General features: G+C 52.8%; 1 protein-coding gene across 1 annotated transcript in view; it reads left to right on the top strand.

The window, feature by feature from the left end:
* Positions 1-22,358, top strand: part of NSG2 (neuronal vesicle trafficking associated 2) — a 57,912-nt gene extending 35,554 nt beyond the window's left edge. The window contains exons 4-5 of the mRNA XM_008534024.2: positions 18,702-18,812; positions 20,558-22,358. Coding sequence (XP_008532246.1) covers positions 18,702-18,812; positions 20,558-20,749 — 303 coding nt within the window. The 3' untranslated portion in view covers positions 20,750-22,358. The remainder of the gene's footprint in view (positions 1-18,701; positions 18,813-20,557) is intronic.
* Positions 22,359-24,664: the final 2,306 nt, after the last annotated feature.

Raw genomic sequence — 24,664 nt, 5'->3', positions numbered from 1 at the left:
ACCATTTTGATGAAATTAAGAGGTCCAGCCAGGCATCCTGCTATTTTAGTGACAGGAAGTCAAGAAGTTGGCTCTAGAGGCAACTGCTTAAGGGATGTATTTCAATAATAACAACTGTAATGATATCCATCATCAGTGGGAGATTTACATCCAGTGTCTTTGGGAGGCATCCCAATGTGCCTGGTAGGTGGGTGTTATGCTTAATCCCGTTTTTTGCAGATAAGGAGACTGAGGCTCAGAGAGGTGGTGCCACTTGCTTAAGGTCACACAGCCAGCAAATGGTGGAGTGGAGACTGGATCCCAGGCCAGTCTGATGCGAGAGCCTGGCTGCCTCTCCCGCCTGCATCCCAGTCTCTGAATAGGCAAAAGTAAACTGCTACAGAGCCTGCACCCTGAGCCCTTGGAAGCCTTTTGTTTTCTTAACAATAAATTAAAACCATAATCCAGCGGCAGTAAATAAACTTTATGACCTGTCTGCTCAAAGCCCATTTGCCTGCGTGTTGGGACAGATTTGTTCCAGCCACAGTCACTCCCTGTGGAAGCCGAAAGGCTTGTGTGACATCTTAATTTACTGAGTTTCACTCTGAGCAAAATAGCCCTGGCAAGATTTGTGAGGACCTTCTCATCTGGACCATTTTACAAAATGCTGGTGGTTGACAAGATTTCCGTGGAATCTCCAGGGATCACCTTGCCCAGAAGCTGAGGCAGGAGGAAGGCCCAGGTGTGTTGAGCAAATGTTAGAGAGAACAGGCTTGACCTGGCCTGGCTGTGTGACCCGGGGCAGTTCCCTCGCCTTGCCTCAGTAACACGGGGGTAATAGCATCTTCCCCAAACGATTGTGTGTGGGCTCGATAAAGCAGTGCAGGTAACCCTGGGACCCGGTTTGCAGTAGATGCTCAATAAATGTTGGGTCCTTCTTCTCACACCCCCAAGTCCCTCCTCTGTGGTCGAAGGCCCCGGGCCTATTTGGAGATGTTTTGTGGACATATGCTCCGGACCCCCTTAATCCCCCACCCTGCTCTGCACGGTAATTGGTCACGGGTGCTCATGGTGCCACCTGGGAGCTGGCCCTCCTCTCAGGCCCAGATCAGGCACACTCCCCGCCTCACCTTTGACCTCGTCACCTCCCTCCTAGAACAGATTCGGGGCAAGTCTTGGTTTCAGCCTTTGCTGGCCATCTCACCCTGGACCAACCACTTTTTGGAACCTTATTTCCTATAAAACAGGGTTAAAAAGGCCAGCTTTATAGGGTTGTTGAAAGGTTTAAAATGAATAATGAAAGAAAGCATAGTTTTCTATCTGCTGCCCCCAATTTAAAAATTGGGAAATTTTACTTAAAGTTCAGCATGTCTGTCTTTTCTTGAGAAAGCAGATCAACGACATTTGGCCTGATTCCCGTCCTTGACAACAACTCAGCAACTGTCTGAGGCTGAGCGGCTGCTAGCCCCTGCAGAGGGGGCCTGCTTCCTCCCGCTCCCCCAGGCCCCAACGTGCCCTAGTGTCTCACTGTCCCTCTTCCCTTGTGTTGCTGTGGGCTCTGCGCTGACCAGGGAAGGCTGGGTCCTTCCCTCCTGACAGGTCGTTAGATCTGGGTGCACTTGCTGAGATCTCTATCTGCATTTGCCTTTGGTTTATTGGCTTATAAAGACACCACCTTGTGAAGTAAGGCCTCAGCTTCTCGCTCGTGTAAGATGTTCTCTGTCAAAGGTCTTAATATCCTCTGGTCCAAGTTGAAGGATGGTTTGAATTTCCAAAATGAAAAATACTTCAGGAGGCCAGAGATTTATGTCCTACATAAGCCAGGCCCCCAGACCCTCATTTCTTCTTTCTAATGATTATGCCAATAACAAATTAAACTGGAAAATGAGTTATTGCTTTGGAATGTTCCAGTTTAAAATGTGCTTTTTCTCTTTCATGGGTTCCACAGATATTACTGAATTCCTGGCTCTAGCTGGGACCACACGTCTGCCCCATCTTCCTCCCAAGGGGAGCTCCCTTCTCTGGGGTCTGAAAGAGCCCCTTGAATTATTGCTCGTGTTAAGCTTGAGGCCACAGATGTTTCATTTTCCTTTTCCTTTCAAAAGGCAATTTACCTAGTGGGATTCATTGGAGCCTTAGAGAATGGGCTGCTTTAATGGGTTTTTGGGGACGTCCTTGGGGAACTGACCAAACAGCGTGAAAACGCAGTCTTTTGGTTTGGGGATGGAGAGAACCTTTGTATTTCAAACAGCCACTCTAGTAGCGGCCGTTGCAGAGGATGTGGAGCGGGAGGAAAGTACCCCCAGCCTCTGGGACCTGAGTTCAAATTCTGCTTCTCCGCTCACTGTTTGAGCTTCCTTCGGCAGGTGACTTAATTTCTTTGGGTCTTTGTGTTCTTCATTTATAAAATGGGGAAAATGATAAGACCTACTTTAGGGTTAGTTTTACAAATTATTAAAAAAAATAAAGTGAAAACAATGACACCATGTTTAATAATTCTTAATGTCCATCTTAAGCCTTTGCAATAAAATCATCTTGGATGTGGGAGCTTGGCCTGTAAATGAAGTCAGCTCCCCCTCCAGGAACTCACCCAGCTGAGGGGTTCAGCAGAGCCTGGACAGTACGCAACACAGGTGCTCACTCTCACACCTGTCTTGCCATTGTAGGGCCAGCATTCTACCCGAGATAACATCACGACAGGAAGCATTCTGGTATGTTCGCTTAGAAGCCATTAACTGGATGTGTGCTCTTCAGACCGGAGCCAGACATCTCTATAATCACGCTGTCTTTCATCGCTCTGGGAGCCGGGGATCACTGGAGCTCCCACTCTATAGATGAAGAAACCAAGGCTTAGAGATGTCACAGAACTTGTCCAAAGTCACGCAGAAAGTAGGAGGAGGAACTGAAAGTGGAAGCATGTCTGCTCTCAGGGACTGCTGGCTCCAGACCAGCTCTGGCCAACAGTGATGGCCATCTTCAGCCTCGTCCCAGTATTTCATAAAACCCAAAGGAAACTATTTTTTTCTTCTGATCAGGCCAAACAGACCAACGAAAACATCACACATCTTTGTTTTGGTCGCCCCGGTTATCTCTCATTCACAGGTGTGTACATGAGTCTGATGAATCCAAAATGGGAGAAGGAATCTGTTAGTATTCAATGAATGGTCTGCTGGGCATGAAAAAAAAATCATTCAAAACATGGAACCATGGAACAGACAGAGGACATACGATTCTAGATCCTGAGTCATGTTCCTTCCTCCCAGATCCTGGGTGAGAATGAAGAATGGGATGAATGCTCTGTGCCGGGCATTGTGCTCAGGATTTTCACACGGTCATCCCGTTCCATCCCTACATTGGGGCTTCCAGGTAGTTACTATGATCCCAATTTCCAGATGAGAAAGCTAAGGCCCAGGAAATGTAATAAGAGAACCAGGAGGTGGTGGGGTTGAAAGCCAAACACGGCTATTTCTGGCTTGAAGCCAAGGCTCAGGCTACCACCCTGTTTTTCTCTTTTTATTGAGACAGAACAGACTGATGGAAAAGCGTTCTACCTGAGGCCACACTGAAACATATGTGGCTGATCTGAGAACATTTGGGCTTTGAGGGCAGACTCAGCATCCGGGTGTTACTTAAAGGTGAAAATGGTAAACACCTTGACCAAGCCAAGTGGCTGTGGAGTCAGCCCACTCACCCACATCTGTCAACTGACAAGAGTTAGGAAGGGGTTTTGGTGTTAGACTCCTTCACTCTTTCTTCCTGAGGCTCCCTGCCAAGGATGTCTCTACATAAGGGTAGACCCCAAATGGCAGACAAAGAGCTACCCTATTCACCTGACAAGCACCTGGCAGGAGGCTTAGGATGGGAGGCCTAAGTATGTCTCTAGCTCCTCCTCCCGGTTTGCCCACCCCCACCCCAGGGAGGGATCTCATACAGCAATTTGAGAAAAGGATGGTTCCAAGCATACTCACCATGACTGGAGGGAAAAAATGTGAGGCTGAAGGTAGGAGAGAGAGTGTTTGTTCCCAATTCCTAACGCCAGGCTCACCCAGGGATAACCCAGGTCAAGATGCCACAGGGGAGGGGAAGGATGGACCGGACAAGAGATAGCCCAGTCTCCTCCCACGCAGGAAGAATGAGTGCCTTGCCCTCGTGCTGACCCATGAGGCAAGATGTAAAAGAAGAGATCTTCATGGGGCCTGGGCTCTGAGCGGCAGGAAGGGAGGGTTAAGGGCTGGAACCTGGGGCCTGCCTTTAAGGCACAGGGTCTCTCATAAAACATGGCCATTGCATGCCGAGCTCTGGAAGATAAGATCCACAATGCCACTCCCTTAGGGGGACAGTGAGGAGATCTGTGTCGGAGGTCCCCACGACCACGCAGCTAGCTGAATCACTGGAAGGACTCACAGGACTCGGTGTACAGTGCGCTTGCGGCTGTTTACTGCAGTGCAAGGATACAGCACACAGTCAGAACGGAGAAGGGCGCAGGGGGCAAGGGCCAGAGGACACCCGGCAGGGGCCATCGGAGTCCCACGGGACACGCTTCATTCCCCTGCAATGAGCAGTGACAAGATGTGTGAAATGTTGTCCACCAGGGAACTCACTAGAGGCCTGGGAACCAGGGTTTGTCCTGGGGGCTGGTCATGTAGGCCACCTGCCTGGATGTACCCAGTTCCAGACTCCCAGGAGGCAGGCAGCGGCTCAGCAGGAACCGTGTTTTGGTGCAGTTTCCGCCCAGCGAGCCCTCTTGCTTGTTCTGGGAACGATGAGTACCCTTCTGATCCGGGTTCCCGGACGCCGGCCACGGGCCAGTCGGCACACAGACCTTCGCCAGGCAGCGGCCTCAGGCCCGCTACAGTAACTCTTTTCTGTGAAAACTCCTGCGAGTCTCCTCCCAGGGAGGGAGCGTGTTTCTGTCTATGTGTCTGTGTGTCTGTGTGTCGGGCAGGAGGGTGAAGAGGTGGAAGTCCAGGCAGGGGCTCCTTCCTCCTTGTGGACCAGGCAGCGAGTTGAGAAGTGGGGCAGAAACGCTGCCTCCCGGACACGGCGGCCCTTGGTGCGCAGGGGCTCCTGCCGCATGTGCCTGTGGTGCTGGCAGTGGCAGGCGGCCTTTCTCGCCCTTGCAGGAATCATGGGGAGCCGTGGAGGAGCTTCTCTGGCTCACACTCCCTGCGGGCGTACCCAGCAGTGCCACACGTTGGAACTTGGAGAAGATGGTTTCTAATTTTCCAAACCAATTTTGCTGACCTAATTCTTTTTTTTTTTTTATCAACTCTTCTGCCAAGAAAGGGGATTGAGGAATGAAAGTAGCTTAATGGAACAGGCTGTCTGGGCTGCAGGGCTGGCGTCTCCATGGAGATGCAGATGCAGGCTGCGTCTAGACGCTGGTTGGCTGAGAGGCAGTGAGACAGCTGTGCGCCTCCGACAGCAGCTGGGCTGTGGACGGACGGCCCTCTGGGTGGAGGAGATGATGGGCCCTGCTCTGGGGTCTGGCTCTGGGCTTGACAGAAGCAAAGGAATATGGAAGTGAGACCTTCAAAGCTCACTCACGTACTCTTTGCACCGGGCCCAGGCCAAGAGCTGGGCAGGAGGTCACCAAGGCCCAGTTGCTGCCCTGAGGAGCTCACGATCTGGTGCGGTGGTCAAGAAGTCATGATAGGGGCTGGCCCGTGGCCGAGTGGTTAAGTTCGCGCGCTCCGCTGCAGGCGGCCCAGTGTTTTGTTGGTTCAAATCCTGGCCACGGACATGGCACTGCTCATCAAACCACGCTGAGGCAGCATCCCACATGCCACAACCAGAAGGACCCACAATGAAGAATATACAACTATGTACTGGGGAGCTTTGGGGAGAAAAAGGAAAAAAAAATAAAATCTTTAAAAAAAAAAAAAAAAGAAGTCATGATAACCCAGAGCTATGTGAGACTGTGGCCAGGCCAGAGTGTGGGCAAGCCCCGGAGATGTCTCCCTCATGAGGAAAAGACCTGGGAAGGCTTCCTGGTCTGTGTGAGACAGCCCCCCCCCCCCCCCCAGGGGGTGGCAGTAGAAAGGCATGCCAGCAGCAGAGCCCAGAACTTTCAGGAACTGGGACTGTAGTGTGTATATGTGTATGTGTGTGTCTATGTCTGTGTGTGTCCGTGTGTCTATGAGTGTGTGTGTGTCTGTGTGTGTGTGTGAGCCTGTGTGTATGTGTGTGTGAGGGTTCCTAGGGCAGTAGCAATTGGTGATGTGGGACAGATAAGCAGGGGCCAGATAATAAAGACAGTGCAGTGCCGAGGGAAAAAGTGTGTTTGGATCCAGACAGACCTGGCTTCTAGGTCTTGCTCTACTACTGATGGCCTGGAAAATCCTGACAACTAACCCAACCTCTGCAGTCCTCAGCTTCATCATCTGAAAAGCAGGGCTGTCCACAGTACCCACGTTCTGGGATGCTGGGTAGGACTGAGGGAGAGCGTGCATGTAGATGCAGTATAGTTGACAATCAAGGATGTGAGCTCCTTGCCCTCTCTCTTCAGAAGGCAGACAAAGGATTCTGGCCTTCGTCTTGATCTAACTACAGGCTCCGGGTCACTTGCATCCAAATCTCCTGGACTTTTGTGGAAAATGCTGATTTCTGGGTGTTATGGAGGACCAAGGGAGTCAGCATCTCCAGGTGTAGGAGCCACGACTCTGCATCAGATCAATCTCCTTCGCTGGCACTGACGCTCCATAAAGTCGTAGACCCACGGTGTCAGGACCACCCTGGGCCAGAATGGGATTTTCAGCCCCACCACAAAATGTTCAGAGGGTAATTTAGGAAGATCCCTTTGGTGGCCAGCTGGGACGATGGACTGGCAGCAGGAGGCAGGAGACCAGAGGAGAGATGGCCCACGTCAGAGGTGCTTTCTGCCCCATCAACAGGAATCAACAGCAAACCCTTTAAATAGTAGGACCACAGGCCCTCGGAAGCCCAAAGACAGAGGGCACAGCCCTGCCCTGGACGGGCTGTCACCGGGTTGGGGAGGACAGTCACGGGTAATGGCAGCATAGTGGAACGCCCAGTGGTCCTCATGCTGAGGAGATACCTGAACCAAATGCAGCTTTAATGATGCACGGTTAGAGCGAGAACGGCGATGGCAACCAGAAGCATTCGTTTATCACTCCCGCATTTACGTGGCAACTTGTCTTTTCATTATTCATCTTGGTTGTACCTCATGACAGTTTTGTAGAGGTGAGTGTGATGATTGAGAGCCGTTTTGCAGATGGTGAAGGTGAGGCCTGTCTTGGTTCTGGGTGGTCCAGACTTGGTATGTGAGGATGTTCTACGTGCTCATAGGAAACTGGATGGGTCACAAATGGGTAAAATGAGGAGGAGCAGAAGGAATCAAGATCTATGCACGGATGCACGTGGAGAGGAACAAATGACAAGCGTGTAAAACAGACTTGAAATGGCGGCAGGATTGTAGTGGGTGTGTTTGCTCTTGGATTGCCGATATTGTTCTTATAATAATGGGGCAATTTTTTTTTTTGGGGGGGGGAAGACTAGCCCTGAGCTAACTGCTGCCAATCCTCCTCTTTTTGCTAAGGAAGCCTGGCCCTGAGCTCACATCCGTGCCCATCTTCCTCTACTTTATATGTGGGACGCCTACCACAGCATGGCTTGCCAAGTGGTGCCATGTCTGCACCTGGGATCCGAACCGGCGAACCCAGGGCCACCAAAGCAGAATGTGTGAACTTAACCACTGCGCCACCAGGCCAGCCCTGGGGCAATACATTTTTTAATAAAAATAAACTCTAGTGTAGTTGTAGATTTACTGGCAGTATCACATGGGGCTAGGCACCTGGGCTTCTTAGATAGACCTGAGTTCAAATCCTCACTCTACACTCATATGTGCAGTCATTTCGTCTGCCTCTGATAGACCACCTGTAAGATGGGCACACTGAGAGTAACCACCCCACAGAGTTGCGAGAGCATGAATGATGCTACGCACGTGTGCACTCATGGATGCTGACTAAGGTCACTTCTAAGGGCCTGGCCTACGTTGAGGGCTTCACGCGCTACCGCATTCTGCCTTACAATAGCCGGTGCAAGGTAGCCATCAGCATCGTCCTCATTTTAGAGAGCAGTAAGCCAAGGATTCCCACGGGCCAGTCACTTGCCTTGGGTCACAGAGCAGGTGAGGGGCAGAGCTGGGCTTCGGTCTAGACAGTCTGGTTCCAAAAGCTCCGTTCACTGCTGGTGCTGGCAGAGGGCAGGGGGAGCGAGGGCGTCATCGGGGCAGATCTGTGGCTGTGGCGAGCCCCTCGGTCTCTCCACTCGAGCCCTACTGTCAGGAGCCTTGGGGCTGGCCAGGAGTGCGGCACCGGGCGGCCTAATTCTGTCTCTGGAGTTTCCAGCTGTCAAGTATGAAAGATGGATGTGTGTCGGGCAGCTCTGTTTCTATCTGCCCACAAAGCTTAATTTCCCTGGTGTGAGTGGTTTTATTGCTTTAAGGCTTCCAGGGTTTGCATCCTTCATGAGGAGGGTGGTTTATTGGGTGTTGTGGGGCCGAGATGCTGCAGGGCGTGAATATGAATGAAATTCATGCTTCCTGGCACCATGAGGGTCCTGGGTGAGGGTCCTGGGTGAGGGTCCTGACCCGGCAGACAGCGGGAGGGCTTTTGTTTTTCTCCTCTCTCTTCCTAACTCATGGGATTTCCACATCTGCAGTGATGTGTCCTCCTGGAACAAGTTTACAGTCCGCGTCGCCGTGTTTCATTGCACCATTGCAAGCAAACGCAGCTGCAGGACCGAGAAATAGTCATCCAAAGGCCGGCCGAGGTAGGGGTTAGGACCAAGGGCTGCGGCATCAGACAGTCCAGGCTCCTGTCAGGCTCGGCTGCTTTCATAACCACGTGGCCTCAGACAAGTTACTCTGCACCCTCTGTGCCTCCATTTGCACAGCTGTAAAATGGGAGTAATAACCGAGCTTACAGAGCTAGCATGAGGTCAAAGGAGATAATACTTACAAAGCACCTGACACGGTACCCAGCACATTCTTGAACAGTCCATGAGTGATCGCCATTACTTGTTAAGCCCCTGGGCGGGGACAACACTGGGCAATTGACAGGCATCGTCTCATTTAATCTTCACACTGATTTTGTGGGGTGGAATCTTTCTCCTCTTTTACCAGGTCAGGAAACAGGGGCTCAGAGAGGTGAAGCATCTTGCCCAAGTTCACACAGTTCATCAAAGGCAGAAGCAGGACGGGAATTCTGTTGGGACCGGGCCACAACTACTGCAGAAAACTGCATGGACATTGCCTAGAATGGAACGTCCACTTCTCCCAGCCATCAGAGAGAAGCTTCCCATCTTTTGGGGGCACAGCAGGCAGACAGAGATTGCTGTGAGGGCAACTAATAATTCCTCCAGCATCAGACAAATGACTTCAGGTGACCCAAGGCAGTGGTTTTACCCAGCCACCTTGCCAGGCTGTGGGCCCTGAAGATTCACTATGGGTAGCTCTTTGTGCCAAAAATGAGAGAAAGGGCACGGAGAAGGGAATGTGGCATATGCATTGGCATCTCTCCTACTCTGTGCCAGGTCATCAACTGGCAGCTGGGACCACAGAGACAAAGAACGTCAGGTCCCTGCCCTTATGACACAACAACAGAAGAGACAATCATGATTCGGGGGCTGGGTGTTAAGCAGAGGAGGGAAAAAAGCATGGTAAGTGAGTAAAAGTAAAAGGGAAGTAAAAATGTTAAAAAGAGTAAAAGGCAAGGGAAGGCTTCCCAGAGGAGGCAGCATGTCTTGAGTTGGGTTTTGAAGCATGGCTAGGAGTTCGCCAAGAGAGGTAGGGCTGAAAAGGTACACAAGAGCAATACATGTTGTGAAAATGGCAGTCTTCCTGAGTGGCTGGAGCTATTGAAGTCCGTGCTGAGGAGCACGGCAGATGCTTTGGAGGAATGGAGGAGCTCGCATTTGTAGCACATATGCCAGGCACTGTGGGAGGGCACTGTATTAATTTCCTGGAGCTGCCATAACAAATTACCACAAATCATGCGGTTTAATGCAACAGGAGCTTATAGTTCACAGTTCTGGAGACCAGAAGTCCAAAATCAAGGTGTTGGCAGGGCTACCCTCCCTCTGAAGGCTCCAGGAAGGGATCTTTCCTTTCCTCTTCCAGCTTCTGTGGCTCCGGGTGTCCCTTGGCTCGTAGCTGCATCACGCCGAGCCTGCCTCCTATTCAGACGGCCTCTTCTCATCTCCCTGTGTACGTCTCCTACAGGGGCACTTGTCCTTGGGCTTAGGGCCCACCTCCACAATCCAGGATGGTCTCGTCTCAAGATCCTTAACTTAATTACGTCTACAAAGACCCTTTTTCCAAATAAGGTCATACTTACAGGTTCCAGGGATCAGGACATGGACATATCTCTTGGGGGCCACCATTCAGCTCACGCCAGGGCTTCACATGCGTGATCTGATTTAATCCTTAGAACTCTGAGAGGCAGATACTATTATTATTCCCCTTTTACAGAAGAGGAAACTCACTGAAAGGGGTTAAAGGTAAACTTCATGAGAGCAGGGACCTCCCTGTCCTCCTCGGCGCTGTATGCCCAAGGTGTAGAATGCTCTCTGGCGTATTATAGGTGCTCAGTTAATATTCAGTGAATAAATGCTTTACAAGGAGGATACCGTGGGCTAAGAGCCCAGGCTGTACTTCATAGAGTTAGACTCCTGAGTGTATTAATTAGCTGTGTGACCCAGAGAAAACTAGGTAACCTCTCTGTGCCTTGTCTCCTCATCTAAAAAATGAAGATGTACCTGCCTTGTAGGGCTGCTGTGAGGTTTACAAGAATAAATCTGAGTATGGTGCCGAGAACAGTGCCTGACACATAATCGGTGCTTAATAAAGGGAAGAGTAAAGTATATTCCACACTGCCTCTGGGAGGAGAAGCAGACAAGTGGTGGTTAATTAGGGTGCACTGGGAGAAGTGCCTTAGGGAGCTGCGGCCAGACAGAGGAGGGCTAAACATTGCCTGAAGATGTCTCGGGAAGCCTTCAGGGAAGAGGAGATGCTTGACCTGGGTCCAGGATGAGTAGGGACATGATGGACTGGGAAGTGGAAGCTGGCCTTCTGGCCAGAGGGACCAGCAGGGGCAGGAGCATGGAGGTGGGGGAAGAGGGTGCGTTCAGGCAGTGGGTGGAAGGGGTTGAGGCAGAAGGGGAAATGGAGGTGAAGTTGCGGAGGGCTGTGTCTGCTTTGCTGGGGAGTTCAGACTTGATCCTGTAGATGTGACGGCTCATTCGTCAGGGAAGTAGCGTGACCGGTTGGTTTGTTAGAAAGTCTAGGCTGGCCTGGAAGCTGAGAGGCTGAAGGCCCGGGGAGCAGGGAGGAGACCCCTGCGTCCAGGGCTGAGGCGATGGTGGTCCTACCCCAGCAAGTGATGGTGGAGAGTTGAATAAGCTGCGCCAGAGGCAGAAGCCACCAGAGCTGGCGGCTGACTGGAGCAAGGGCTCCAGGAGAGACGTGGAGGCAGGATGGCTGCAGGAGTGCCAGCTCCCGGGGCGGCGGGCAGAGCTGCCTCCCACACGACTGATGCAAGACGCCGAGGCTGGTTCTGCAGGATGAGTTCCCGGCGTCCTGAGGTGCCTCGGTGCATTGTCTCGCCCTATGTTTTACTAGCTGTGGGACGCTGGGCAAGTCACTTAACCTCTCAGAGCTTCACTTTCTCCATCAATAAAACGGGAATAAAAATTCAACTTGCTTCATGTGATTGTGATAATGTTAGTACACAGCAAGTTCCCAAGAACTCTTAGCCTCGATTATTATTATTCCTATTTCTACTACTATTCCTACCATCTGGAGGTACGGGTCATGGACTCCAGGCTCAGCGCATCTTTGTCAGAGCTGCTAGCTGCATACTCTTAAGTTCTTCCTCTGTTCTCTCTCTGATCTGTGCTCGAAAGCTGGAGGAGAAATCTTGGGCAGGTCTTAGCTGATGCTATCCCAAACCCTGATTGATTTCAAAGTTAAGGTGCTTTTGTCTGAACCTGTGTATGGGTTGGCGGTGGACAGTGGATGGGGTTGCAAATGGGGGAAGGAAGAGAACAAACGCCAAGAGCAGGTGTTTCAGTGCGCCCTCCCCTGTGAACGCAGTGGGGTTTGGACCAGGTTGTCTGTGTGTCTGCTTCTGTATGTCTGGGGGAGGGTGGCTGTGTGTGCGTCAAGACCTTAATTCAATTCAACGTTTCCGTTTAGGAAATGCTTACTGGTCCCCACTCAGTAGGAGTCTCGGTGCCGGCACAGAGCAAAGGATGAGGCGAGCTTGCTGCCCTCGGCAGCCCAGCTGGGGAGGGCTCAGGGGCTGAAGAGGTGAGGCCGACACTGCCTCAGTCAGGGCAGCCCAGGCGGGCGCAGGGACAGAGCATGGGCAGGGCCTCTGGGCTGGACGGGGCGGAGACGTCTCCCTGAAAAGGAAGGACACACTGGAGTTCTAGGCCCGGATCAAGGCTTGGAGAAGCAGGACAGCGGGAGCTCTCGGCGAGCCAGGCTGTGGTGGCCTGAGAGGCTGGAGGGTGGCAGAGGGAGGCAAGGCCGAGCGGGATGTTTCCCTGAAAGCAGTGGGATGACGCTGTAGGAAGCGCCGCTCATGGGCAGGACGAGGGCGATGGACCTTGGTGTCCAAAGCCCCCTCGGGCCTCACGGCAGCGCCCTTGCCCCCGGGCCCCTCCGTCCCAGGCAGACTCTCCTTCCAGGCCCCCTGGGACCCTGAGCTCCTCTCCTTTAGGGTCTCTGGGCTGCCTCGGCCTGGAATGCTCTGGCCCAGAGTCTGCTCGCGCGGGCTCCTGGCCCGGCCCTGCCACCCTGTCTGCATGCTGCCCTCGGATGTGCTGGCCCAGATCCTGTCCAGGGCTTGTTTTTTTTTAAGATTGGCACCTGAGCTAACATCTGTTGCCAATCTTTTTTTTCTCTTCTTCTTCTTCTCTTTCTTCCCAAAGCCCCCCGGTACATAGTTGTATATATTTTAGTTGTGGGTCCTTCTAGTTGTGGCATGTGGGACACAGTGTCAGCCTGGCCTGATGAACGGTGCCACGTCCGCACCCAGGATCTGAACCAGCAACACCCTGGGCTGCCAAAGTGGAGCGCGCGAACTTAACCACTGGGCCATGGGGTTGTCTTACACGTATTTATTCGAGGATTTGATTGTTCAGCGTCCGACCCTCTCCCTGCCCTGGGCTCCAGAGGCCATGACTGTGTGGTGATGTCTGGCTCGCAGTGGGCCCTGTGACAGATTTGTGCTGGTGAACGGGTGGGTGAACGGGTGGGTGAAGTGGAGCCGGAAGCTGGGAGGCTGCTTCCTGTGGTGAGCATCTGTCTCTTAGGGAACCCTCCACTCTGGCCCCAGAGCTAACAAGTAGTTTGTTTCTGGTCTCAGGCTGTTACATTCGAGAGGGGAAACCAAGGGCTTTAGAGCGTCTCTGAGCACTGGCTTCCAGAAACCGAGTCAATGCATCCTGAGGTCCAGCCAGGCTTATGCTGTCCAGAGGTGCCCTGTGGGGAGGGGAGTTCCTCTCCCGGGTCCTCTGAGGCTCACCTTCTGCATCGGGCGCTTGGCTGCAGGGCCTGAGCACTGGGGCCTCTGAATCCATGAGTCCCTGGAGAGGGAGGGGCCAGCTGCAGGATGCCCTGTGGGGATCCGCCTGCAGGAAAAATCTCACCCTAAACCGAATCAGAACCCTCGATCTCCCCACCTGATCCTGACAACCAATGCTGGCTCAGTCACCAAGGATACGGACTCAGCCAAATGTTGTCCCTCCTCCCCGGTCAGCCCCTTCCTCCTGCCCTTTCACCCCGCTCTGCTCACCTCCTTAGGCCGGCAACCCCTTCCACCCCCAGTGCCAGGTCAGCAAGCATTTGGGGCATCCCTTGTGCATCAGCCTCCCCACTGGCCCCTGCCTCCATGTGGCCCCCAGAGACGTCTTTCCCAAACATAATTCTGATCCTGTCACTTTCCTGCTTAAAACTGTCAGGGCTCTCTGTTACCCTGGACAGGGCAAGTTTTAGTCTGGTCCTTCCTTATCGGTTCTCCTCCCACCTACACATGGCCCCAGGCCTCTCTCCCTCACTTGCATCCTCTGGTCCAGCCTTTCCAAACCATAGCACGTTTCCAGAAGGCCCGGCTTCTGCTCTGTGGCAGATGCGACTTCCTCTGCTCAGAACCTCCTTCTCCGCTATCCTAGTGCTCTTCCCTGAAGCCCTTTCCTGTGTCACCTCCCCCAGGAGGCCTTCCCTGATCCCTCCCCCCGCAACCCTGAGGCTGGTTAGGTCCAGCAGCCCCCAGTGCTGATGCCCTCACTTATGGTGTCACCCGTTGCTGTTGCAAGTGCTGGCGTCCATCTGTCCACCTCTCCGTCGCCCTGTAGGCTGTGAGGTCCCAAGGGAGGGCCTGTGCCCGATTCACAGCCCTGTACTCTCTGACTTCCACAGGCTCTTAAAGAGTGACCAGCCTCCAGTTGCTGAAGTTACCAAGATTCAGGACAAGGAGGCAAACCAAGAAAGGTTAAATGCCTAAAATGGCCTCTACTCACCCTAGTTCCTGGGTTAGGTACCCTGTGGCACCGCCCGATCCGAGTTAGCCTTGCTCAGCAGAATCCCTCAGGGTGGGCTGCAGCCCTGGTGTCCAAGTCCGCATCAGACCCTGGACTCTGACAGTCACCGGGGCACCCCACCCAGTGTCTTCATCTGGCAACCACCTGGGGGCTCGGGCTCCACCCCTGTGATTCTGATGGAAGTGGTCGGGGGCGGGGCAGCTTCAGGAGTGTTTACAGAGCTGCTGGCGTGATCCTGAGAAGGTGCAGCCAGCCCGAGAACCACGCAGACCAGTCAAACCGCAGTAGTACTTCTCGCTCCTGGGTGCACATTATAATCACCTGGAGAGTTTATAAAAACACACGTGTCCTGGACCCACCCTCCCTGACCCAGTGAATTAGAATCCACGGGGGTGGTGGCAATCCAGGCACCAGCACTGAATCATTTAAGGGCCTCCCTCCTCCCCTCCCTCCCTCCCCTTTTCCCAGGAACCTTTGCTATGGTCAGCTTGTCGAGTTCTGGGAGCACTGTGGTGAATGAGACCCTGCCTCTCCTAGGCGGGGATGTTAACTCAGGGCTGGTGGAAATGGGAAGAGCCCCCTACAAGGGGAAGCCGTCCCGCGGATGGTCCTGCTGGGCCCTGCTGCACCTCCCAGAGCCTCTGCCTCTCCACCAGCCTGCGCCTGACCTGGGGAAGCAGCCAGCCGTGTCCGGGGACGCCTGTGCTGGGACGTCTTGTCCTGCTCCTGAGTCGACAGGAGGCCTGGGTCTCTGCTCAGTCAGGGCTGGGACTGCACGTGGCCGTTAGGTTGGGGGCATCTGGCTGATGTGGCGGCTGCGTGGCTTCAGCTCTCTACTCTGCTTTGCACATGGGAGGCTGCAGCAACACCTTTGTCTGTGGACGTACCTCTGAGTGGGTCTGCATGCCAGTCTCGTGGGCAGCTCTGGTGAGGGGATGTTAGCAGGAGTTTAAGGTCCCCTTGAGAGAAATAATCAGCCTGGGCTCTGGGCATTTTTTTAAAAATCGAGGTAAAATTCATATAACATGAAATTAACTACTTTCAAGTGAAAAATTCAGTGGCATTTAGTATGTTCACAGTGCTGTGCAACTGCCACCTCTATCGAGGTCCAAAATGTTTTCCTCACCCTGAAAGGAAGCTCTGTTCCTGAAGGCAGCCACTCCCGTTGCCCAGCCCCTGGCGACCAGCACTCTGCCTTCTGTCTCTGTGGATATTCCAGATAAACAGAATCCGACAGCATGCGGCCTGCTGCGTCTGGCTTCTTTCATGTGGCATATTTTCGAGGTCCATCCGCATTTGTAGCATCTACCAGTACTTCATTCCTTTTTATGGCTGAATAATATTCTATTCTGTGCAGAGACCACAGTTTGTTTATCCATTCACTAGTTGATGGATGTTTGGGCTGTTTTCACCTTTAGCTACTGGGAAATCTGGACATTGAAAATTCTTTACGTCTGTACTCCAGACATCTGCTGACTGGGTGTGCCCAGGTCTTCAGCATTGGGTAGTGGTCTTGGGTGGTCCCCTTCCTTGTACTAATCAAATCCCATCTTTGGGGGCTCTAAGGGAGTGTAGGTGTCTTTGAGGTGGCTCTTGCTCCAGATTCCAACCTCTTCTGACACCTCTGTCTCCACATCTTGCCAGGTGATTCCAGTCTCATTTTTGCACCGTCTCACCCCGCACCATCAGCACCCCAATCCTGGGCAGGAGGCCGATGAGCGTGCAGCAGGCTGCTGCTGAGGGTTCAGGGTGCAGATGGATGGGGTGGAGAGCGCACTGCATTGACAATAGTTCAGAACTGAATTTTACATGTCACCATCCAAAAGGCAGAAACACTTTTTCTCTGTACTCTCATTAACACTTCTGACACCAAATGTGCGGGGGCTTTTCCACGAGCAATTCTCCAATTCTGAGTGGACGCTGCCTGGATGTCCTACAATTTAACTCAACTCCGACCCTAACTGCCCGGATTTAGCACAGACGCACAGGTTAAGGGCTCGGTCCCACAGGACTACCGACGCTTTAGATTCGAGTCGCAAGGCCCAGGTTGTCATCTGTACTTCTGACCGACAGACTATTAATTGAGGGTTCCTACAACCTCCTCAGGTTCAATAATTTGCTAGAATGGTTCACAGAACTCAGGAAAGTGCTTTACTTATTAGAAAGGAAGTTAAAGGATACAGATGAACAGATGAGGAGATACATAGGGCGAGGTCTGGAAGGGTCCTGAGCCCAGGAGCTTCCGTCCCCATGGAGTCTGGGGTGCACCATGCTCCCGGATGTGTTCTTGTTCACCAACCGGGAAGCTCTCTGAACCCCTTCAGTTAGGGTTTGCGTGGAGGCCTCATTACATAGGCATGGCTGCTTAAGTCATTGGCCCTGGTGCCTGAACTCAATCTCTAGTCCCGCTCGCCTCCCCAGGTTAGCAGGGTGGGGCTCAAAGTTCCATCCTTCTAATCACATGCGTGGTTCCCCTGGCAACCAACCCTCATCCTTAGGGGCTTTCCAAAAGTACCTCATTAACATAAACCCAAGAGTGGTTGGAAGGAGCTTGCTATGAATAGTAAAAGAGTCTCCTTTCACCTGGGTAGATGTGAGCTATTTCAGGAACCGGGAATAAAACCAGATAGAATAACAAAAGATGTTTCTATCCTGAGGAAATTGCAAGGGTTTTAGAAGCTCTGTGCCAGGAACCAGGAACAAGACCAAATATATATGTTTCTTATTATATCACAATAGCACACTGTCCTGTAACTTCATATACACACCCGCACAGGGTGTTTCTCATGTTTAGCGTCTGCCCACGGGATTCAGACAGACGCCTGCCATATCCATCTTCCTCTTTTCCTTTTCAAGTTCCTCCCATCCAGTATTTAAAGCTGCCAACAAGCACCTCCATTTGTTTGGAGCAATGTAGACTTCTGTCTCCTCCTGTTCTCATAAACCACGTCCTGGGGTGGGAAGGAGGTGGGCTGAGCACCCCCAAGGCTAACTTTATTTTTCTTCTGAATCAAAATGGACTTTCTCTCCATGAGAGGGATTCCGCCATATTTCTAGGAAAACTGACTCAAAAGGCCACCAGCTTTTAAAAATAATAGGAAAAAAATTCTGCTTATAACACAAGGTGCCCAGTGTCATGGGAGTTACCCTACCCCTTTGTCCACAGGCGGTGGGGTGGGGCCAGTGCAGGCCTGGAGGTGCCAGAAATGACCCATTGACTCCTCTCTGGTAAATCCTGATGGTGTCCCCAGTCTGTTTGGTGTTGCACTATTTTTTAAAACTTACTTGTAGATAATGGGTAGGAGCTGGACTTTTCCTATGAATGATTTGGAGAACATTAGATGCTTTTGAGAAGACAAGGGATGTGCCTTGACTTACCTTTTGAAAGGACCTCTGGTTGCTGCATGCATACACCATAGGGGTTGAGGAGGCCCCTGGTTAGAAGGCCATCTCCACACTGCGGGTGAGAGATGACGATGGCTTGGGTCAGGGTGCAGATGATCGAGTGAAAGAAGCAGTCAGATCAAGGAGGCATCTGAAGGCAGAAATGATAGGTTCTGCTGGTGGATTGGACGTAGGATGTGAGGAAAAGGGAACATCAAAGACGATATCAAGGCTTTTGGCCTGAGCGGCTGCAGGTGGAGCTGACATTTCCTGACCTGGGGAAAAATGCAGGTGGAGCAGGTTTGGGGTGGGACGAGAGCAGAAGTTTGGGCTGGGAACCTGTCTACGGTGCCTGCTGGACATCCAAGTGGAGGTGAAATAAGGGGTCGCTACCTGAGATTGGAATTCAGAAGGGGCAGCAGGGCTGGTGTGGGGGAAGACGGGAACACCAGAAGCGACAGTTTAATGGTCACCCTCCACGCCCCCACAGTTAACCGAAAAAGTAAGTGGGGGGGAAATCATACACCGAGCCAAGAAGGAGCTTCAGAGAGTGTCCGGCAGAGGGGGGAAACCGAGGCCCAAAGAGTGCAGGTGCTTTGCTCAGGGTCACACTGCAAGTTAGTGACAGAGCCAGTTCTCTGGGGTCCGGGCACCTCCTACTCTTTCTGCCATGCCAGGCTGCCGGCCGGCGCTGGGATCCGAAGGCTGCGCGTGTGGACTGAAGGCAGGCAGGCAGAGGCTGGATGACGCTCCGTTTTGTTCTCCTCCAGGTCACCATCCTCGTCAGCCTGGCCCTCGCTTTCCTTGCCTGCATCGTGTTCCTCGTGGTTTATAAAGCCTTCACCTATGACCACAGCTGCCCAGAGGGATTTGTCTATAAGGTAAGGGGTCCCAACAGGTGAGTGGCCGGGGTCACTGTCAACTTCAATTAGAGGGTTTATCGACATCTTCTTTGCATTGGCATCCAAATTCTAGGTATGGCAACCTCTGCCGACTGTTTAAAATTCAGTGTGTGTCTAGCAGGGAGCTTCCAAGCTTTCAGGAAGGACTTGGTCCCCCTTAGGCAGTGGAGCTTCTCTTCCCAGTTGGGATCTGCAGGCAGGAGTCAGGAGGTGGTCCGGCTTCGGGGTCAGGGAGCGCACCCTCCTGCTTGAGAGACACTGTTCCATTTCCAGAAATCTCGGCCCTGGCGCGAGTCTTCCTGGTTTCCTGACTGGTTCCCTACCCCTGCGTCGGCCCGCAGAGATGTGAAGACGGGGACCGGGGCTTCTGAGGTGGTCTTCTGCAGTCCTGCAGCTGGGCCCTTGCCCCTGACCCTGGCTGGCTCTCATTGTGCTCCTTCCCTTGAAGAACTGAACCATTTGTATGACTTCAGGGTGTCTCCTTGCCCCTCTGAGCCTCAGGTTTCTTGCCTGCAAAGTGGGCATTAATAATGCCTGCCCGCAGGGTTTTGGTGAGGCCTTAAGGAGAGAATTTCAGTAAAATCAGTTGGCAAAGGGCCAGCTAGGGGCCGGCCCGGTGGCGCAGCGGTTAAGTTCACACGCTCCACTTCTCAGTGGCCCAGGGTTCGTGGGTTCGGATCCCGGGTGTGGACATGGCACCATTTGGCACGCCATGCTGTGGTAGGCGTCCCACATATAAAGTAGAGGAAGATGGGCACGGATGTTAGCTCAGGGCCAGTCTTCTTCAGCAAAAAGAGGAGGACTGGCAGTAGTTAGCTCAGGGCTAATCTTCCTCAAAAAAAATAAAAAAGGGCCTGCTAGATGATGGGCTATAGATGGGACGGACAGAAGAGGTCCATCGAATACCACGACTCTGGGCCCTTTGTCAGGTGGCCTTGCATTATTGACTGTAAGTGGTGTGGAAAGCTGAAAACAAGACACGATTTTGTTTGAAGGGTCATAAAAGTATGGCCAGTGTTGGTTACAGAGTTGCTGTATTCCTAGTACCTAGAATAGTGCCTGGCACATCAGAGGTGCTGAATAAATTAATAAATGCTTGGTTTCTTTGTCTATCCTTTACCTATTTAATTCTTTTTTTGGAATATATTCTAAGGACACACAGAGCTGCAGAGAAATCTTAAGGTTCATTCAGTAGTCTGGTAGTCATAATATTGGTGTTATTTTGTGACGTTTTGATATGCAAATATAGGATAAGGCAAATACACAATTACATCAATGTTGTTAGGAAACAAGACTTTTGATGGAACAGAAAAGAGAAAAGAGTTACAAGTATAAAATCAAGGAAATAAAATAGATGCAGCCGTTGGCTGTGGGCAGTGGCCCAGAGAAGCAGTTGGGCGATGGGTGAATCAGCCAGATAAAGAGGATCTGGGGGCTGCCAACTGTGTCCACTACAGCCACCCAGGCAGCAAGCGGAGGAGGTTGGCCTTGAAGTCGTATCAGTGTCAGGTTCGTTTCTTCTGGCTTCAAGTGGGTGGCAGCTTTGATGATGGGGTTGATGTTGGGGAATGCCTGCTGTGTGCCAGGCCCAAGCCAGGTGCTGTCACCTGCTGTCTGGCTGAGAGCCTGGTGTGGCTGTGGCCCCCAGGTGGGGCGGCCGTGTTGCAGGGTGGGTTGGAAGCAGTCTGCTGAGCTGTCCCTGACTCTCTCTCTCTCTTCCCCAGCACAAGCGCTGTATCCCGGCCTCCCTGGATGCTTACTACTCATCCCAGGACCCCAACTCCAGAAGCCGCTTCTACACGGTCATCAGCCATTACAGTGTGGCCAAGCAGAGCACTGCTCGGGCCATCGGGCCTTGGCTGTCGGCGGCCGCCGTCATCCATGAGCCCAAGCCGCCCAAGACCCAGGGCCATTAGAGGCCCACCCCAGCCAGAGTGGAGGGGGAGAGGGGGACCCCGTTGGCTAAGCCAACTCCAGTTACAAGACAACACTGTACTCCTGGGATGCGGGGGCGGGGGCGGGGCCGGGGGTGGGTGGGGGGAACTCACCGAAAATATCGTGCACTGGAGTTGTCTGAATTGATATTTCTTTCCGTCCTTTGGTATTGTTGATCCGTCCCCAGTCAGGCTCATGTACAAAGGCATGTTTCGTGTTGATTGTTCCCATGTAAGATATTTTCAAAGCCACTGCTTATTATTTGTTAGGAAAATTTAAAAACAGAAAAAGAAAGGAACAAAGAAAATGAACGAAAAAGGGTTTAAACTGGCTGCATCTGGAAGATGGTGAAAGGCAGAGCGCACCCTGGGCTTCTGAGGGGAGGAATCGTAGCTTCAGCGCGGGCTTCTCAAGGAAGGTAGCGAACACACAGTGACCCGGGCGCCGGCTCTTGGTTGGCCTCCGTGTGCAGGAGAGGAACACAGGAGTTGGGACCTGCCGAGGGGCAGAGAAGGACTGGTTTCCGCATTAGTAAGCCCGGGACGCACACAACCCGAAGTGGAAGGCAGCCACCACGGGTGTATTTCGCAAGGTTAGCACAAACCCGTGTGTGCGGGCACGCCAGCTAGAGCCCAGGCCCAGCCCCGCGGCCGGGGAGGGTGGGTGTGAGCGGACTGAGCAGCGGGCAGCCTCTGCGTTTTTCCTGTGTTTCTAGGGCCACACCTGGGCGATGCCCACGTTGAGGAGAAGGCAGAGGGCAAGCAGAGAGGGCAGGAGAGGCTGCAGGAAGAGGCAAGGCCAGGACAGGCATGTGACATCTGGCCACACTATGAGCACAGGCACCCAACTTTTCAAATTTTTGTTTGTTGTTTCCCAGAGTGAGTGCTGATGACAATAGGAAGAACAATAAGGGTCATAACAGGAAGCTCAGGTGACAGCCAGGCAGATTTTAAGACTGGGGCTGCAGCAATGCCAGATCATTCTAAAGGAAGCTGAAAAACGTGACCGTTTTTGCCCATTCTGTTGTGTTGACAGGGGACATTCGTCCAAGCTCCCCAAGCTGCTTCTAGAAGCTCCTGACCAGGAGGTAGCATCGAGGGTTGGCAGGCCTCCCACTGTCCTGGAGCCACATCGGGCGCTCCCACGCGGCTCTCCTGCGAATGTTTCGGGGAGGCCCACTCTGTGCGGTGTTGGCTCCAGGCCCAATGGGGCCAGAACTGACAGGAGACTTGGTTATTTGAGATGTGGTCCTGTTTCCCCATGAGGCTCTGACAGGCCATGTACCGGGCATTTTCTGGTGGCTTGCTATGTTGCCAAAACCTTCATACGCAGCAGCTGGGTGGCTGACTAGCATAGCTCGAACTATCCTGCCAAACGCTCTCATCCGACCCCCCACCCCCATCGCCTGGAGTCACCTGTAAATTCATTTGTCATCTGAAGCGGAATAACAAATTGTCCCCAGCAAAACCGCTGAGCGCTTTATAATTTTGTGGTGTATTTTTGTCAGTAGGTAGCAGAGGCTGAAGTATTTTTTGGTGTAATTCTTGAACTTTTCTGACAGGAAACAAATAAAGATAGATGTGTCTGAGACCCTTGATTTTCCTTTGCAACTTTCTTTACTTTCTGCTCAGTGAGCCCGGCCAGGAAAATGCTGGGGGCAGGGGTCCCAAGGACAGGGTGGGCTCTGGAGGCAAGTGTCCTGTTAGGCTGGAGCCGGAATTGGACTGCGGGGGACCCTCCATCCTCAGGCCACGGGGCCTGAAATGAAGCTGAGGTCAGAAGCCAGGACCAAGAGATGTGGGCTACTGGTTGTGCAGCCCAACGTCCTTCACCCTGAGAGCATCTGCTGAGCACCTCCTGAGGGCCAGGCTGTGCTGGGTGCGGGGCATTCTGTGGTGAAGGACCCGCATTCACTGACCCGAAGTCTGGAGGTGGAGGGGGATGTGGAAACAGACATTGGCCAAAGAAGTCTGCGGGTGCCTTTGACAGAAGACAATCGGCCAGTAGCCAACAGCTTGAGGAGGAAGATGATGAGCGATGATGGGGCCCTCTTCATAATTAGCTCATTTAAGGCTTATTATAACCTTAGCAGATGGGAGTTATTGATCCCCATTTGACAGATGGAGAGACTGAGGCTCTGAGGATGAAGAGATGCCCTAGGCCTTCAGGGATGAGCTGGAATCTGACCCCGGGTGTGTGTGACTCCTTGGCCCCCTTGACTGCTCCTGTAAGATCCTGAGCAACGCTGTCAAGCTCGTAGTTCACTCCTCAGAAAGTTGAGTCAAGGTATCACAAAAGCGAGCTGAGCTATTCTCAGCCAGAACTCAGTGTCAATGGCTCACGTCAAGGATAGCAAACACTTAAACGCCTCTGCTATGGGCCGTGTCCTGAGGGATTTGCGTGTCTTACTTCATACAACCCTCTTGCCAATTCCGGGAGGGGGCACCCCCATCATCAACATCCTTGTCTTCATCATGGCCCCCATTTTGAGATGAAGGCACTGAGCCTCACAGCAGCTCGCAAAAGGTCATGCGGTTAGGAAGCAGCCCGGCTGTGATTCCAGCCCACACGTTTTGGTACCAGCATCTTAGCCACGGTGCCATTGGGCAGTGCCGCTCGTGGCTGCAGTTTGCTTCCAGTTCATAGTCTGCGTTCACAACTCTTCTCTCACTGAGATGGCGGGCCCTTGGAGGCAGAGTCCAGGACTGACTTTGGGCAGAGCTAGGGCTGGAGGCTCTAAGCTGCTGACTGCACAAGGAGCTGGGCCCTGATGTGCACGCTGGCGGGAAGGAGGGGAAGAGAGCAGTGCGCCTGCCCTCTGGGTGGCACAGGGCTGCGCACGGGCTTCAGACAGGCTGGCCTGTGCCGTAAAGCCCTGGAGTCCAGCCTCTCTGTCGGGAACAGTGCCGGGAAGGACAGGGCGGGCTCTGGGCTGGCTTCCCGCTCGCGGAGGCAGGCGGATCCATATGGCCAACGCACAAACACCCACGATGTTTTTCAATTACACAAAGTCAGCTAACGACTTAATGAACACATGTTCAAACATTCTGTCATAAATGGATTTGCCACTCCATTGCCTCAAAAAATAAACCAAAGCTATCTTTGCTCTGGAATGAACAGGCTATGGGTGTGTGACTGGAAAGAAGGGAGGATAGAAGGGATGGAAAAGGACGACAGACATTTCTGCTTTCAGCAGCAACCCTGGGGCCATGTGCTATTCCTGGTGGAGTCAGAATTTTCTCATCCCAAAATAGGAGGATGCTGAACTCCCCCCATGAATGCCCAAGGAGAGGAAGATTAGTTCTAGAAGAGTTTAACCAAAGGGGGTTTGGCCGGGGAAAGCTCCTCTGGTTTTTGGAGGATGGGGTTTCGCAGAGCAGAGCGCTGCTGGCAGACAGAGGGTCGGGGGAGACACGGAGCCATGATGGAAACAGCACCCTGGTTCGGAGAACAAGCTCTCTTTGTGGCTTTTGCCCACTTTTTAATCTCCCCACCAACCCTGGGAAGCTGTCTCCTGAGAGGCTCACAGTTGACAGGGAGACGATCCTGGACTGAAGCTGTGCAGGGGAGGGCGTGGGCAGAGTTCCGAGGAGGGCAGTGTGGCAGAGCGGGGGCTGCCAGCGGTCCTTGGAGGAACTGGTCTTGGAACCAGGCCTTGAAGACTGGGTTGCATTTTGAAGGGAAGAATTCCGGAGGGTGGAGAGAAGACCCCCACAGAGCCACTCTGTCCCCAGTACTGGGAAGAGCAACATAAAGAAGCCCAGGGCCGCCCCTCGCAATGCTTCTGGGATGGTTCCCCTGTGGCAGTGCTGGATGCAAAGACTGGCTAGGCACAGGAAGCTGCCACCGCTCCCCTGGGGGCTCATGAGAGCGAGGGGGAAGAAGGCAAAGAACAG

Source organism: Equus przewalskii, chromosome 13, assembly GCF_037783145.1.
Source record: "Equus przewalskii isolate Varuska chromosome 13, EquPr2, whole genome shotgun sequence".
Lineage (NCBI taxonomy): Eukaryota > Metazoa > Chordata > Mammalia > Perissodactyla > Equidae > Equus > Equus przewalskii.
This window is presented reverse-complemented; position numbering and strand designations above follow the sequence as displayed.